General features: G+C 42.6%; 1 protein-coding gene across 3 annotated transcripts in view; it reads left to right on the top strand.

The window, feature by feature from the left end:
* Positions 1 to 591: 591 nt before the first annotated feature.
* The window catches only part of hmcn1 (hemicentin 1), a 607,098-nt gene continuing 594,796 nt past the window's right edge, over positions 592 to 12,893 (top strand). For all 3 annotated transcript variants that reach the window (XM_087990747.1, XM_043699541.2, XM_087990748.1), the window contains exon 1: positions 592 to 1,083. In XM_087990747.1, the coding sequence (XP_087846873.1) occupies positions 798 to 1,083 (286 nt within the window). In that variant the 5' untranslated portion in view covers positions 592 to 797. The remainder of the gene's footprint in view (positions 1,084 to 12,893) is intronic.

The following is a 12,893-nucleotide window of genomic DNA, read 5'->3' as shown; positions in this document are numbered from 1 at the left end:
CTGACTAACAAGCTAATTTCGAAAATTTCAACAGGCCAAGCAATGGTTGGCATCGCTCAGATTTCTGCAGTTGCATCATTGAATAAAAATCGTGGCTTTAACCCAGTTACTCCTATTTTCTCTGTATATCTCTAAGTAGAAGCTCTGTTTTTCTGTCTCATCAATTACCCAATGCTAATCTGTTTTCTTGTAATTACGTTGGTTCTGTAACTAGTGGTGTAATTAAATGTCGGCTTCTAGCACAACTCCATCAACTTTAATCACAAACATACTTGTAATTACCAAACTCCCTTTAGAAAAAATAAACTTTAAAAATGCTGAACTCGCGACGCATTTTCCATTGATCCCAAGAGTCAAAAAAGTAGTAAGAGCTGACCTTTAAACTTCTCACCCAAAAGGGGGCCCCTAAAATCCGAATGACTCTAGTGTAATGTGCTCCAATCGGCACACAGCACTCTCCAGGGTATCATCTTGCCTGCGTGAGGAGAGGGAAGAGCCTGACCGGAGCGGTGAAGCTGCAGTCTGAGTTAAATTCTCCAACAGCTAGGCTGCTTCAGAGAATTGGGGACATTAACCAGCCCAGCTGTTTAACAGAGGAAAGCGAAATCGAGCGAGGAGGAGACCTATTTGCAGTTCTAACTAACCCCATTCTGCTTTTGGAGGCCAGAACAGAAGAGATACAAATTTATTATTGATTCTCAGATCGAAGTTTTTTTTTGTTCTAAATGTATCGTTTACATTTGAACGTCTTTTGACTTTTGAAGCAGGTTTTTTTTAAAGTCTTGTTGTTATTTGAAATGACTGTGCCAATGAATTTTAAATGGTTATTTAAAATCTGCACAGCCTGCCTGGTCCTACTGTCCCAGTCGACAGCTCAAGATGCTCCTTCTCGTGCGAGCGAGGGGAGAGCGGAGGACATCCCAGAGGGAGCCTCGACCCTGGCCTTTGTGTTTGATGTGACTGGGTCCATGTACGATGATTTAGTTCAAGTTATTGAAGGAGCCTCGAAGATTTTAGAAACCTCTCTGAGTCGACCCAAGAAGCCTCTACACAATTTTGCTCTTGTGCCCTTTCATGATCCAGGTAAGAACATGAGCCGATTTCATTGCAATGTGGTAATGTTTTGGGCACTTTTTGTTTCGGTTATTCACGCGGCCCTTGTGTGAAACACGTCCACGTTGTAATCAAACTTCTTTGCATTGTCAGCTGTTTTCAATGTTGCATGAATCGGGAACCGTTTTCCCGATGTTTCGCCAGCTGTAGACGAAACATTTGTCCTTGTTCTTTGCAAACAATTAAAAGAACAAGGATGTGTCCTTTCCGGTGAGCACAAGAACCAGTTCTAGTTAGTTTGCTTGCACTTTTCCGGACACTGTTAGGAGTGAAGCTGAACTATCCCGCTGTTTTGAGAATCCCAATGATCTAATGGTGACTTTTCTGAAAAATAACCCGGTGATTCTATAGCGTTAACATATGTGAGAACTCTCAGACTGTTAGGGGCATAGGAACACAAGGCATAGACACTGGGGCAAATTAAATACTGCATCTCTCCAGGATGAAATCCAGTATGTGGTGAGCGCTAAGCAGAACCATCCAACTGCAGATGAAATCGGATCCACGCAATTCCCTATACACCAGGAAAAAATGGAATGGTAAATTATGCTTGGCAGAGAATAATACAGAGGTGGTCTGACTCTTGGCTGAATGAAACCATATTCGACAAGACCAGAATCCCATTTTAATTGAACGCGGGAGAGTGATTCTGCAATGAACGGCCTGCTGAGGAAGTCACATTTCTATCTCGCAAATTTGAAGCCACTCTCTTGTGGGAAAAGAGGGCGAGCCTCTCCCGTTTTATTGAAAAGATGAATTTTATTCCATTCGATAGAGGAACATGATCGTATCTATTTTGGACAGCAGTTGATTTCGGTAAATCGCCATGAATTGGAGAGCTTGGTGTATGACCATAGTCCCTGCCTATCAACAAAAAAAACCTCAAGGAAGCAAGCATGATGCAGGATGGAGATACCAAACTTCTAATATATTTAAATATAGATGTATGAGATTATGAGTGCAGGTACAGGACAGAAACATAGTCAACGGTAATAACTTGCACTTATGCAATCAAGCTGGCCATCTTCGTTAATACGTTTCAAGAGCCATCTCAGTCCACTTCCTGATGAAGGGTCTCGACCCGAGGCTCAACTTCTCCACTTCTTGGTGCTGCCTGGTTTGCCGTCTTCTTTCAGCCTCCTGCTTGTCTGCTTTGGATTCCAGCATCTGTTGGAACCTAACCTTAGTCCAGTTAACTGCATTGCGTGTAGCTAGTAGTCGTTACATACTTCTAAAGCTCCCAACACAACTCTTTACTAATGAGTTACTTTGAAGTCCAAAGGCAAACCCAGCAGCCAACAACTGTTACAGATTTTACTGAAGGATAGCAGTAAAACAGTATCCTGATTTAAATACAACTTTACTGATGAAATGGAACAACGGTTTTGGTTGATATATGAAGCCACAGTGTGGCTTTTGAATTTCTCTTGAGTACACTTGCACTGCTATTAGACACCACCACCAGAACAATCCTCCTGAAGCAGACAAAATGACAAAACAAATAGGATATGTCTCAACGTACAAATGTTGTGCCACAGTAAAGCATAAAAACCTTTTGATGCTGGAACATTTTAATGAATAAAATATACTATTATTTTGACATTGAAACAATTGTTTTGTGCAGAGGGATTTCATTCCTGCTGTTAGGCATTGCCTTGAGGTTGTTGCACTCAGCTGGGTTGCAACCTTGTGACTCCTTCGGGAAACTGTTCCATCAGTTTGACCATGAGGCATGAAAGCAGAAGGCTTAGGCCCATCAAGTATGTTCTGCCATTCAATGAGGTCATGGCTGGTCTGATAATTGTCAACTCTGTCTTACCTCAAACTCATTATTCCCATCATAATTAAAAATCTGTCTTACTCAGCCTTGAATATATATATTGAACCATCCTTGACAACCCTCTGTGGTAAAGAATTCCACAGATTCATTACCCTTTGAGAGAAGAAATTCCTCCTTACCTCCATCTTAACTGGGTGAGCCCTGATTCTGACATATGCCCTATGGTCCTAACTCTCTCGGAAGGGGAAACAAACTCTCTGCACATTCCCTGTCAAGTCCCTTAAAAATCTTTCATATTTCAATAAGATCGTGTCTCATTCTCCAAAACTCCATCGAGTACAAGTCCTATTCAACCTCTCCTCATAAGAAAATCCTTCCATACCCAGGATCAACATAGTGAACTTCTGTGAACTGTATCCAATGCCAGTCTCCCAACCTCTTGTGGTTAATTCAGATTGCAGACATTAACTGTTACCCCTTTTATTCAAACTATATTTGGAATGTCAGCACCACTAATTAGGCCAGCATTTGATGACCATGCAGAATTGCCCTTGGAAAAAGTGGTCGTGAGAACTGCTTCCTTCAACGAGATAGTGGTAGACCACTACCAGATAGATATCATCGAGAAGGGACACGACATTGAATTGAGTTACTTAACCCATGAACATAAAGAAGCATGGGAGACAGGCCATCTAGATTATCTTTTTGTAGGATGTGGGCATTGCTGGCTGGGCCATCATTGATTGCCCATTGTTAGTTGCTCTTAAGATGATGAGCTGCTTTCTTCAACTACTGCAGACCATTTGCCATAAGTAGACCTACAGGGAGGGAATTCAAGGAGGGAGGGAATTCAAGCATTTTGACCCAGTGACACTGATGGAACTGATACTTAGTCCAATCAAATGTTGTGTTAATACAAAGTTCAAAACTGTCAACACAAGCACTAGCATTAAAGGAGCTATCCCAATGAAGGGTTCAATGCAATGCCAGGCTGTAATTATTACAGCACTGTCAAGGTTGGGGAAAATTTGTATGTGGCATTCTGGTCTTTAAACTATCTCAGTGATTACATTTTCTCTCTTAACATGAAATACAAAAATGGACTCTGTCCTTCTGTTTGTCATTTTACAGTACCACAACATTTGAAAAGTAAATAAATTGGACAATCTAAGAGGAATGTCTAAAGTGGTGTCTTAAACCTGTCTTCAAAATAGTTAGTAGTCAGACTGAATGCTAAGGAAGGACTACTCTTGATTAAACTACAAAGAGAACATTATTCAACACTTATAGAAGATAAGTCAGTAAGACTGAGAGTCCAGTGATACGAACATACACCTGAATTTACAAATTAGGAACATAAATAGAACATTTGTTCCCTTGAGTCTGCTTCACCATCCAATAATTCATATTAGATTTGATTGTGAGCTCAACTCTTTATTGGTTTACCTCTGATAACCTTTGATCCCCTGGTTAGTCAATAATCTTCATCTTCGAAAATATTCAATAACTTGGAGGTAGTGAGAACTGCAGATATTGGAGAGCCAGAGTGGATAAAGAGTGAAGCTAGAAAAATCACAGCAGGTCAAGAAACAACAGAGGAGAAGTGGTGTCGATGTTTCAGGTTAAAATCTTTCATCAATAACTCCTGACTCCACTGCCCTTTGGGTAGATAATTCCCAAAGATTTTCAATCCTCTAAAAGGGGAAAAAATCTTTTTATTTTATCACTTCTGGTTGTTGATGGCTAGGTCACTATTTATTGCCAATTCCTAATTTCCATGGAGCAGTTAGTCAAAAGCAGTTGCATGGAATTGCTGCAGTTCTTGTGATGTAGAAATTCTCCTGGAGATGTTAGTAAGGGAGTTCCATGATTTTGATTCGGCAACAATAAAGGAGTGGTGATGTAGTTCCAAGTCAGGATTTAGAGGGGAAGTTTCAAGTAGTGGTGTTTCCCATGCATCAACTGCCATTTCATTCTAGTTGGTAGAATCATAGTTCTGGTAGATGGTGCTGGAGAAGCCTTGGTGTATTAATTCAGTGCACTTTGTAGATGATACTGTGTCATTGTGCATCAATGGGGAAGGATGGTAAAGTTGAAGGTCAATAAGGTGTCAGTTATGGATGGTGTCAAGCTTCTTGAATGTTGGAGCTGCCCCATCTAAGCGAGTGAAGAGAGTGCCACCTCACTCCTGGCTTGGGTCTTGTAGATGTGAACAGGCTTTGGGGAGACAGGAGGTGACTTGTCACAGAACACCCAGCCTCTGACCTGCTCTGTAGCCACTATCCTTGCTAGTGCAGTTCTGTTTCTGTGCATGGTGACCCACACGCACATACACACGTTACTAGTGTGGGGTTCAGAACTGGTAATGTAATTGAATATTGATGAGCAATGATTCTCTCCTGTTGGAGTTGATCATTGCCTGGCACTTGTGCAGCACAAACGTTACTTGCCACTTGACTACCCAAACCTGGATATTACCTTGCTGCATTTAAACGTGGACTGCTTCAGTATCTGAGGACTCACAATTGGTGCTGAACATTGTGCAATCATCAGCGAATATCCCCACTTCTGACCTTATGAAGGAGGAAAGGTCATTGATGAAGAAACTGAAAATGGTTTGGCTTAAGCTACTACCCTGAAGTACACCTGGAGTCATGTTCTGGAGTTGAGATGATTGATCTGCAACAACTGCAACCTTGTTCCTTTTGTGCTCAATCTACTGAGAGTTTCCTTTGATTGCATTCATTCTGTTTTTGCTAGGCTGCAAAGGTACATTATTCCTGGATGAGTAATCCAGAGATCTAGGTAACGCTGTGGTGATCTGAGTTCTGACTTGAGATTTGCCGGGACTTCTTGCAGCCACACTCAGTCAAATGTAATCTCTTTCACTTCACTTCTTGGGTCTTGGTCTGTTGTCTAAATTTTAGACCAAAGCTGTAATGAGGTCAGGAATTAAGTGGGCTGGGTGGAACCCAAACCTCACATCACTAAGTACATTATTATCACTTGCTAGGACTGTTGACCACACCCTCCCTTGCTGAAAATTAAGGGTAAATGGATGTGCAGTAATTGACTTGGTGGGATGTGTCCTGTTTTTTGTGGTCCTAGAGCCACATGCAGACCAAACCAAGAAAGCCTAGCAAATTTACTTCCCTAGAAGAGATTAATGAACCAGATGGATTTTTACATCAATTGACAGTTGTTGCCATGGTCACCATTGCTAAGGCTAGCTTTCAATTCCAGATTTTATTAATTTAAATGCCATCTGCTGCCATGTAGAATAGAATTCATATCCTCAAGGCATTTTCATAAGCCTCTGAATTATAAGTCTGGTGATATTATCACTATGCCACTGTCTCTTCCAACTGATTTTTCCTAGGTCTGACACATTAGAGGGTGGGTAAGTCTCCCAATTAATGAACAGAGCTAAGGCAGAATTAAAGCAATGGGGCAACTTGTAGTTCAACTCTTCACTCAACCCATTTCCCAAAACTGAAAGGTTCATGTTAAAAATGTTGGAAGGCTCAGAAATGGAAAGTAGACAAAAGGAGACATATTCCCATAGATAAAAATAAATCGTTACACCCTCCAGATCGTTACTTAAGATCATAAGTAACAGCTGTATTATTCATTTTATTCTTGAAAGCGTTCCTTTAATTTAGTCTGTGGAACAATATTAGATCTATCTTTAGGAATATAGCATGCAGTGGCAAATAACTAACAAAAAGAAACATCTGTCTGGAGTTTTACTATCAATTTTGGCATGTAGATCTTCGTAAATAACAGTGTCTGCAATATGTAACATTTAAACCTGTGATTTCTGATTAAAGGCTGCTGCCTTTTTTAGAAATTGTGAAGTACTCCAGAAATGTGTGTGTTTATGGGGATTAAATATTATTATTCCAGTGTATAGAATACTGATCACACTATGATGCACAGTATAAGTCATGGAAATATTTTAAATCAGTGGACCAAGGATATTACATTTTGGTACAACATAAAGACTGAATTTTATCAAAAGCCAGCTAAGTGTCAACTTGCCACTGTTGGCACTTTGCAGACATATTTAAAGCCCAGCTGTGCATCTGGTCAATCACTGTCAGCCACAAATAGCCTTTTAAGGTACATGAAATGGAATGGAAATGAAAAGGAAAAGCCTACATATAGGTGGCACAGATGACATTTCATTGAAGATAGAAGTTCACCTTTAAATATATGGCTACTTTACATTGTCATCTGTCTGCTCACTGTCGTAACTACATCTACGAGAATCAAGCTACACAGGCTACCTGTCTAAAGTGTCATACGGCTTTTAAACTGCTGCCTAAGAGACTGCTACTCTTTCCCTAATGCCCAGCAAAACATAACATCTTCTCATAGTTTAAGACTGACCATCACCTATTCCCTGAACAGAAGCTGCAAGACTGATTGCTTCAAGCGTCCTGCTGACCCTGTTCACAATTTTGGACTGATCCTTGGTGATGCCCTTTCACTATCTGTTCTGGTACTCCTTGATGACAGTTCCCCCTGACATGACTGAAGATTACTCCCATTAGACTCAGTAGTGGCCATTTTATGAGGCACATGTAGTGTTTCTTCCTTGTAACTTGCTGACACATGATGTAGTTGTGACATTGACATAGCACTGTGTGGTAAAACACTATATCTATTCCTTTGATCACAGCTGGCCAACATGATGAGCTTCTTGACTTTGCATTGTACTAAGAGGCAAAGTAAGACAGAAGTGCAGTGTGCCTGTAAGCTGTGGCAATGCATAAAAAGGCATGTTGGGGTACCATGAACATTTGAGTAGGTGCAGACTGAGTGAATGTTAAAAGAGCAAGCAAAGAGCCCTGAGTTGCAACAGGATGCCTGTCCCTCCATACAAAGCAGCACAGCAGGTCAGGCAGCATCCAGGGGAACAGGAGATTCGACGTTTCGGGCACAGGCCCCTCTTCATTCCTGAAGAGGGGCCTGTGCCCGAAACGTCGAATCTCCTGTTCCCTGGATGCTGCCTGACCTGCTGTGCTGTTCCAGCAATAAAGTTTCAACTTTGATCTCCAGCATCTGCAGACCTCACTTTCTCCTCCATACAAAGCAGCCTGGTGACAGCATTACAATGCAAAGTATAAGTTTGCTCCGAAGTACAGCTCTTGATGTGATGAGACAGGTGCATATCTGATGCCAGCCTCTCTTTCTGGGCATAGCAGGTGGTCATTAGGCATGAAATATGCCCTTGGGTTTTGGGGATTGGCCATGATGGAGGCTGGAGGCATCATTGGCAAGCTGCATCCGCCAGGCTTTCATGTTGTGAATTGTTACCATTGTGTGGGAAAATAGTAAGTTACATATAAATTTGGTGAGAATGGGTAATAATGAAATGTTAATAAATGCGAATAGATTTCTCGCCATTCCAGAGTGAGATTTCTCTCTTGCAGTTAAAACCTTGCCTGCAAACATGGACTCTTCCATAATGCTGTGAATCATATTTTTTCCAATCTCTCAATATTTACCCAACTGACTTGTTGCTCATAGCTTTCAGGGACGCTGAAAATTCAACCCCACGTTACCTGTCTAAAATTTGATGACATATAAGCAAAAACCATCTGCAGATTTTGAATTGTAGTTGGATTGTATCCAAATTGTGTTTAGCACTGAATAACTGTACGGAAATGTATACTTTTGTAAACACTTGTATGTGTGGTAATATTGGGTAGGTTAGTCAAAGTTGCTGTATAATGCTTTAAATGTCCTGGATCTTATTACTTCAAAATTGTCACTGTTCACTGTAAACATAGTTGAGGAGTTTGAGTAGAAAAGTAGGTTTGGAATACGAATTTAGAAACTGGAGAGTTGCTTTCGGCCGTTCAAATGCAGCTGTACAAATGTACAGAAACTGGAGTAGGCCAGTAAGTTCCACGAATCTGTTCTTGCATTCAAATAGATGATTTATTCCTCAACTCTTTCCCTTGATGCTCTGAAAAAATAGAAACCTCAGTTTTGAAAAAAAATTGAACTAATCCAGCAGGAAGTCCTAGATTTCTATGACAATAATCATGCTGGTAAAGTGCTTCCTGGTTTAGTTGAGATAGTGGGGGATATTCTTAACAAAGAGACATAAAATGGAGAGAAGAAATCATTTTCCTACATCAAACACCTTTATCATTTTATGTATCTTGGTTAGATCACTCCCAGATGTATAAACTCCAAGCTACAAAAGGGAAGTTTATGCAATCTTTTTCTTAAAGTTAATCTCTTAACTCAATATATCTTTTCTGAAGTCAGAGTCCATATGGGGTTTGACTAAGGCTCTGTACAACCAGATCATAACTCCCTCACCGTTTTGAACTCGCCTCTTTTGAGATAAAGGCCAATATTCTACTAGTCTTTTTGATTACTTTTGTTCTAGTTTTTATTGTTATTTTAATATGAATGCTTAAATCTCATGTATAGTTTGTGGTTTCTCACCTACTTGTCCCCATTGAACTCTATCTGCTATAGTTTCACTGTTTCACTTATCTGTCCATGGCACTTTGCAGCTTGCTTTGTTTCCTAATGTAGTGTCATCTACCATCTTGGATAAAGAAATCTTAATTTCTTATCCATATATTAATCTGTTTATGGATGTGCATATGTAACTTCCTATCAATACATTTTGTTGAGGTGCCAAAAACACCAATCTTCCATATTTCACAATGTGTTATAGTCTCATATCTGCTTGTCCTCATGAACAGTCAAAAACATTAGTAGTGTCCCTTCCAGCTCCTATCCCTTGGTGCCGTTGTTTTAAGTGGAATCAAATCTTGCTTTGGTTGGGAATCTTAATGATAATGCAACACCACGAATTACCATCTAATAAAGGTGGAGAAAGTGAGGACTGCAGATGCTGGAGATCAGAGTTGAAACTGGGGTGCTGGAAAAGCACAGCAGGTCAGGCAGCATCTGAGAGGCAGGAGAATAGACGTTTCCGGCAAGACCCCTTCATCAGGAATGAGGCTTGTGAGCCGGCGAGTGGAGAGATAAATGGGAGGGGGTGGGGCTGTGGGGAGTGTAGCTGAGCGTGCGATAGGTAGATGGTGGTGGGGGTAATGGTGATAGGTTGGAGAGGAGGGTGGAGCAAATAGATGGGAAGGAAGATGGACAGGTCATGAGGGCGGTGCTGAGTTAGAAGGTAGGAACTGGGATAAGGGGAGGGAGGGGAACTGAGGAAACTGGTGAAATCCACATTGATGCCGTGTGGTTGGAGCATCCCGAGGCAGACGATAAGGTGTTCTTCCTCCTGGTGGCGGCTGGTTAGGGTGAGGCAATGGAGGAGGCCCAGGACCTGCATGTCCTTGGCGGAGTGGGAGAAGGAGTTGAAGTGTTCGGCCATGGGGCGGTGGGGTTGGTTGGTGCGGGTGTCCTGGAAATGTTCTGCAAGTAGGTGTCCTGCCTGCCAATGTAGAGGAGACCACGTCGGGAGCAACGGATACAGTAACTGATGTGTGGAAGTGCAGGTGAAGCTTTAATGGACATGGAAGGCTCCTTTGGGGCCTTGGATGGAGGTGAGGGGGGGGTTGTGGGTGCAGGTTTTGCAATTCCTGCAGTGGCAGGGGAAGGTGACGGGGGGGAAGGGTAGGTTGGTGAGGGCCGTGAACCTGATGAGAGTCGCAGAGGGAACGGTCTTTACGGAAAGTGGATAGGGGAGGGGAGGGAAATATATCTCTGGTGACGGGGTCCATTTGTAGTTGGTGAAAAAGGCGGAGGATCATGAGATATATACAGAGTTTAGTGGGGTGAAAGGTGAGAAAGGTTCTGTCCATTTTGCAGTTGTAGGGGTGGGGTTCAAGGGCGGTGGTGCGGGAAGTGGATGAGTTGCGCTGGAGGGCATCATCAAACACATGGGAGGGGAAGTTGCAGACTTTGAAGAAGGGGGCCATCTGGTGTGTTCTGTGGTGGAACTGGTCCTCCTGGGAGCAGATGTGGCAAAGGTGGAGGAATTGGGAATAAGGGATAGCATTTTTACAGGAGGAGGTGTAGTCCAGTTAGCTGTGGAAGTTGGTGGGTTTGTAGAATATGTCTGTGTTGAGTCGGTCACCTTTGGAGATGGAGAGGTCCAGGAAAGGGAGGGACGTGTCTGAGATGGTCCAGGTGAATTTGAGGTCAGAGTGGAACGTGTTGGTGAAGTTGATGAACTGTTCAACCTCCTCATGGGAGCACGAGGTAGCACCAATACAATCATCAATGTAGTGGAGGAAAAGGTGGGGAATAGTGCCAGTGTAACTGTAGAAGATAGACTGTTCCACGTAACTGACAAGCAGACAAGCAAAGCTGAGGCCCATGCTATCCCTTTTGTCTGGAGGAAATGGAGGATTCAAATCAAAAATTATTGAGGGTGAGGACCAGTTCAGCCAATTGAATGAGTGTGTCAGTGGAGGGGTAACCACCCCGTGGCCCAACATTTCAACAGACCCTCCCACTCTGCCGAGGACATGGAGGTCCTGGGCCTCCTTCACCGCCGCTCCCTCACCACCAGATGCCTGGAGGAGGAATGCCTCATCTTCTGCCTCGGAACACTTCAACCCCAGGGTATCAATGTGGACTTCAACAGTTTCCTCATTTCCCCTTCCCTCACCTCACCCTAGTTCCAAACTTCCAGCTCAGCACTGTCCCCATGACTTGTCCGGACTTGTCCTACCTGCCTATCTCCTTTTCCACCTATCCATTCCACCCTCTCCTCCCTGACCTATCACCTTCATCCCCTCCCCCACTCACCCATTGTACTCTATGCTACTTTCTCCCCACCCCCGCCCTCCTCTAGCTTATCTCTCCACGCTTCAGGCTCACTGCCTTTATTCCTGATGAAGGGCTTTTGCTCGAAACATCGATTTCGCTGCTCCTTGGATGCTGCCTGAACTGCTGTGCTCTTCCAGCACCACTAATCCAGAATCTGGTTTCCAGCATCTGCAGTATTTGTTTTTACCTACCTAATGGTGGGGATGTCAGGAGAGGAAGAAACAGAGGGCTTGGAGGCCCTCATCATGGCGCACAGACGTGCCATAGTGATCTGGGAGAAGAGGACAATACCAACAATATAGTGGAAGGGAGGAGGAGAGCAACAGTTTGTTTGATCTGAGAAAGGAGCAAAATGAATGCTGCTCTTCAAGGGACTGTTGTAGGCTACTCAAAGCTAAGAGGCCAAAAAAAATTCAGCTAAATTATTCTGAGATTGAGAGAAAAGCATAAGTGTTAATTCTATACTAATGTACAAATTAAAATCTGGAGTGGACTATTCAACTGCTTAAACTTGGTCTGTCATCGAGTCATAGAGATGTACAGCATGGAAGTCTTTCAATCCAACTCGTCCAGGCCAACCAGGTATCCCAACCTAATCTCGTCCCACTTGCCAGCACCCGGCCCATATCTGTCTAAACCCTTCCTATTCATATACCCATCCAGATGCCTTTTAAATGTTGCAATTGTACTAGCCTTCACCATTTCCTCTGGCAGCTCATTCCATACAAGTACCATCCTCTGCATGAAAAAGTTGCCCCCTAGGTCTGTTTTATATCTTTCCCCTCTTATCCTAAATTATGCCCTCTAGTTCTGAACTCCCTGACCCCAGGGAAAAGACTTTGTCTATTTATCCTAATCATGCCGTTCATAATTTTATAAACCCCTCCGACGCTCCATAAAAAACAGCCTCAGCCTATTCAACCTCTCATTCAGCTAAACTGATTACTCCACATTTCTGACTATTCCCACAACCTTTCACCTCCTTGATTATCAAGAATCTATTCACCTCACCTCTGCCGTAAAAATATTCAAGAACTCTGTTTCTACCACCTTTCTCAGGAAGAGATTTCAAAGATTCTCTGAGAAACCCTCTGGGAAAACATTTCTCTTTATCTCTATTGTAAATGGATGGCCGTATACATTTCAACAGTGACCACTAGTGTTAGATTCTCCCATAAGAGAAAACATCCTCCCCATCTCCACTGTTAAGACCCTCAAGATTTTA

This window comes from Chiloscyllium plagiosum, unplaced genomic scaffold (genome assembly GCF_037043375.1).
Source record: "Chiloscyllium plagiosum isolate Xiang-an unplaced genomic scaffold, Cpla_swu_hap1 HiC_scaffold_9, whole genome shotgun sequence".
Lineage (NCBI taxonomy): Eukaryota > Metazoa > Chordata > Chondrichthyes > Orectolobiformes > Hemiscylliidae > Chiloscyllium > Chiloscyllium plagiosum.
The sequence above is the reverse complement of the archived record's forward strand: the minus strand, read 5'-3'. Positions and strand labels throughout refer to the sequence as shown.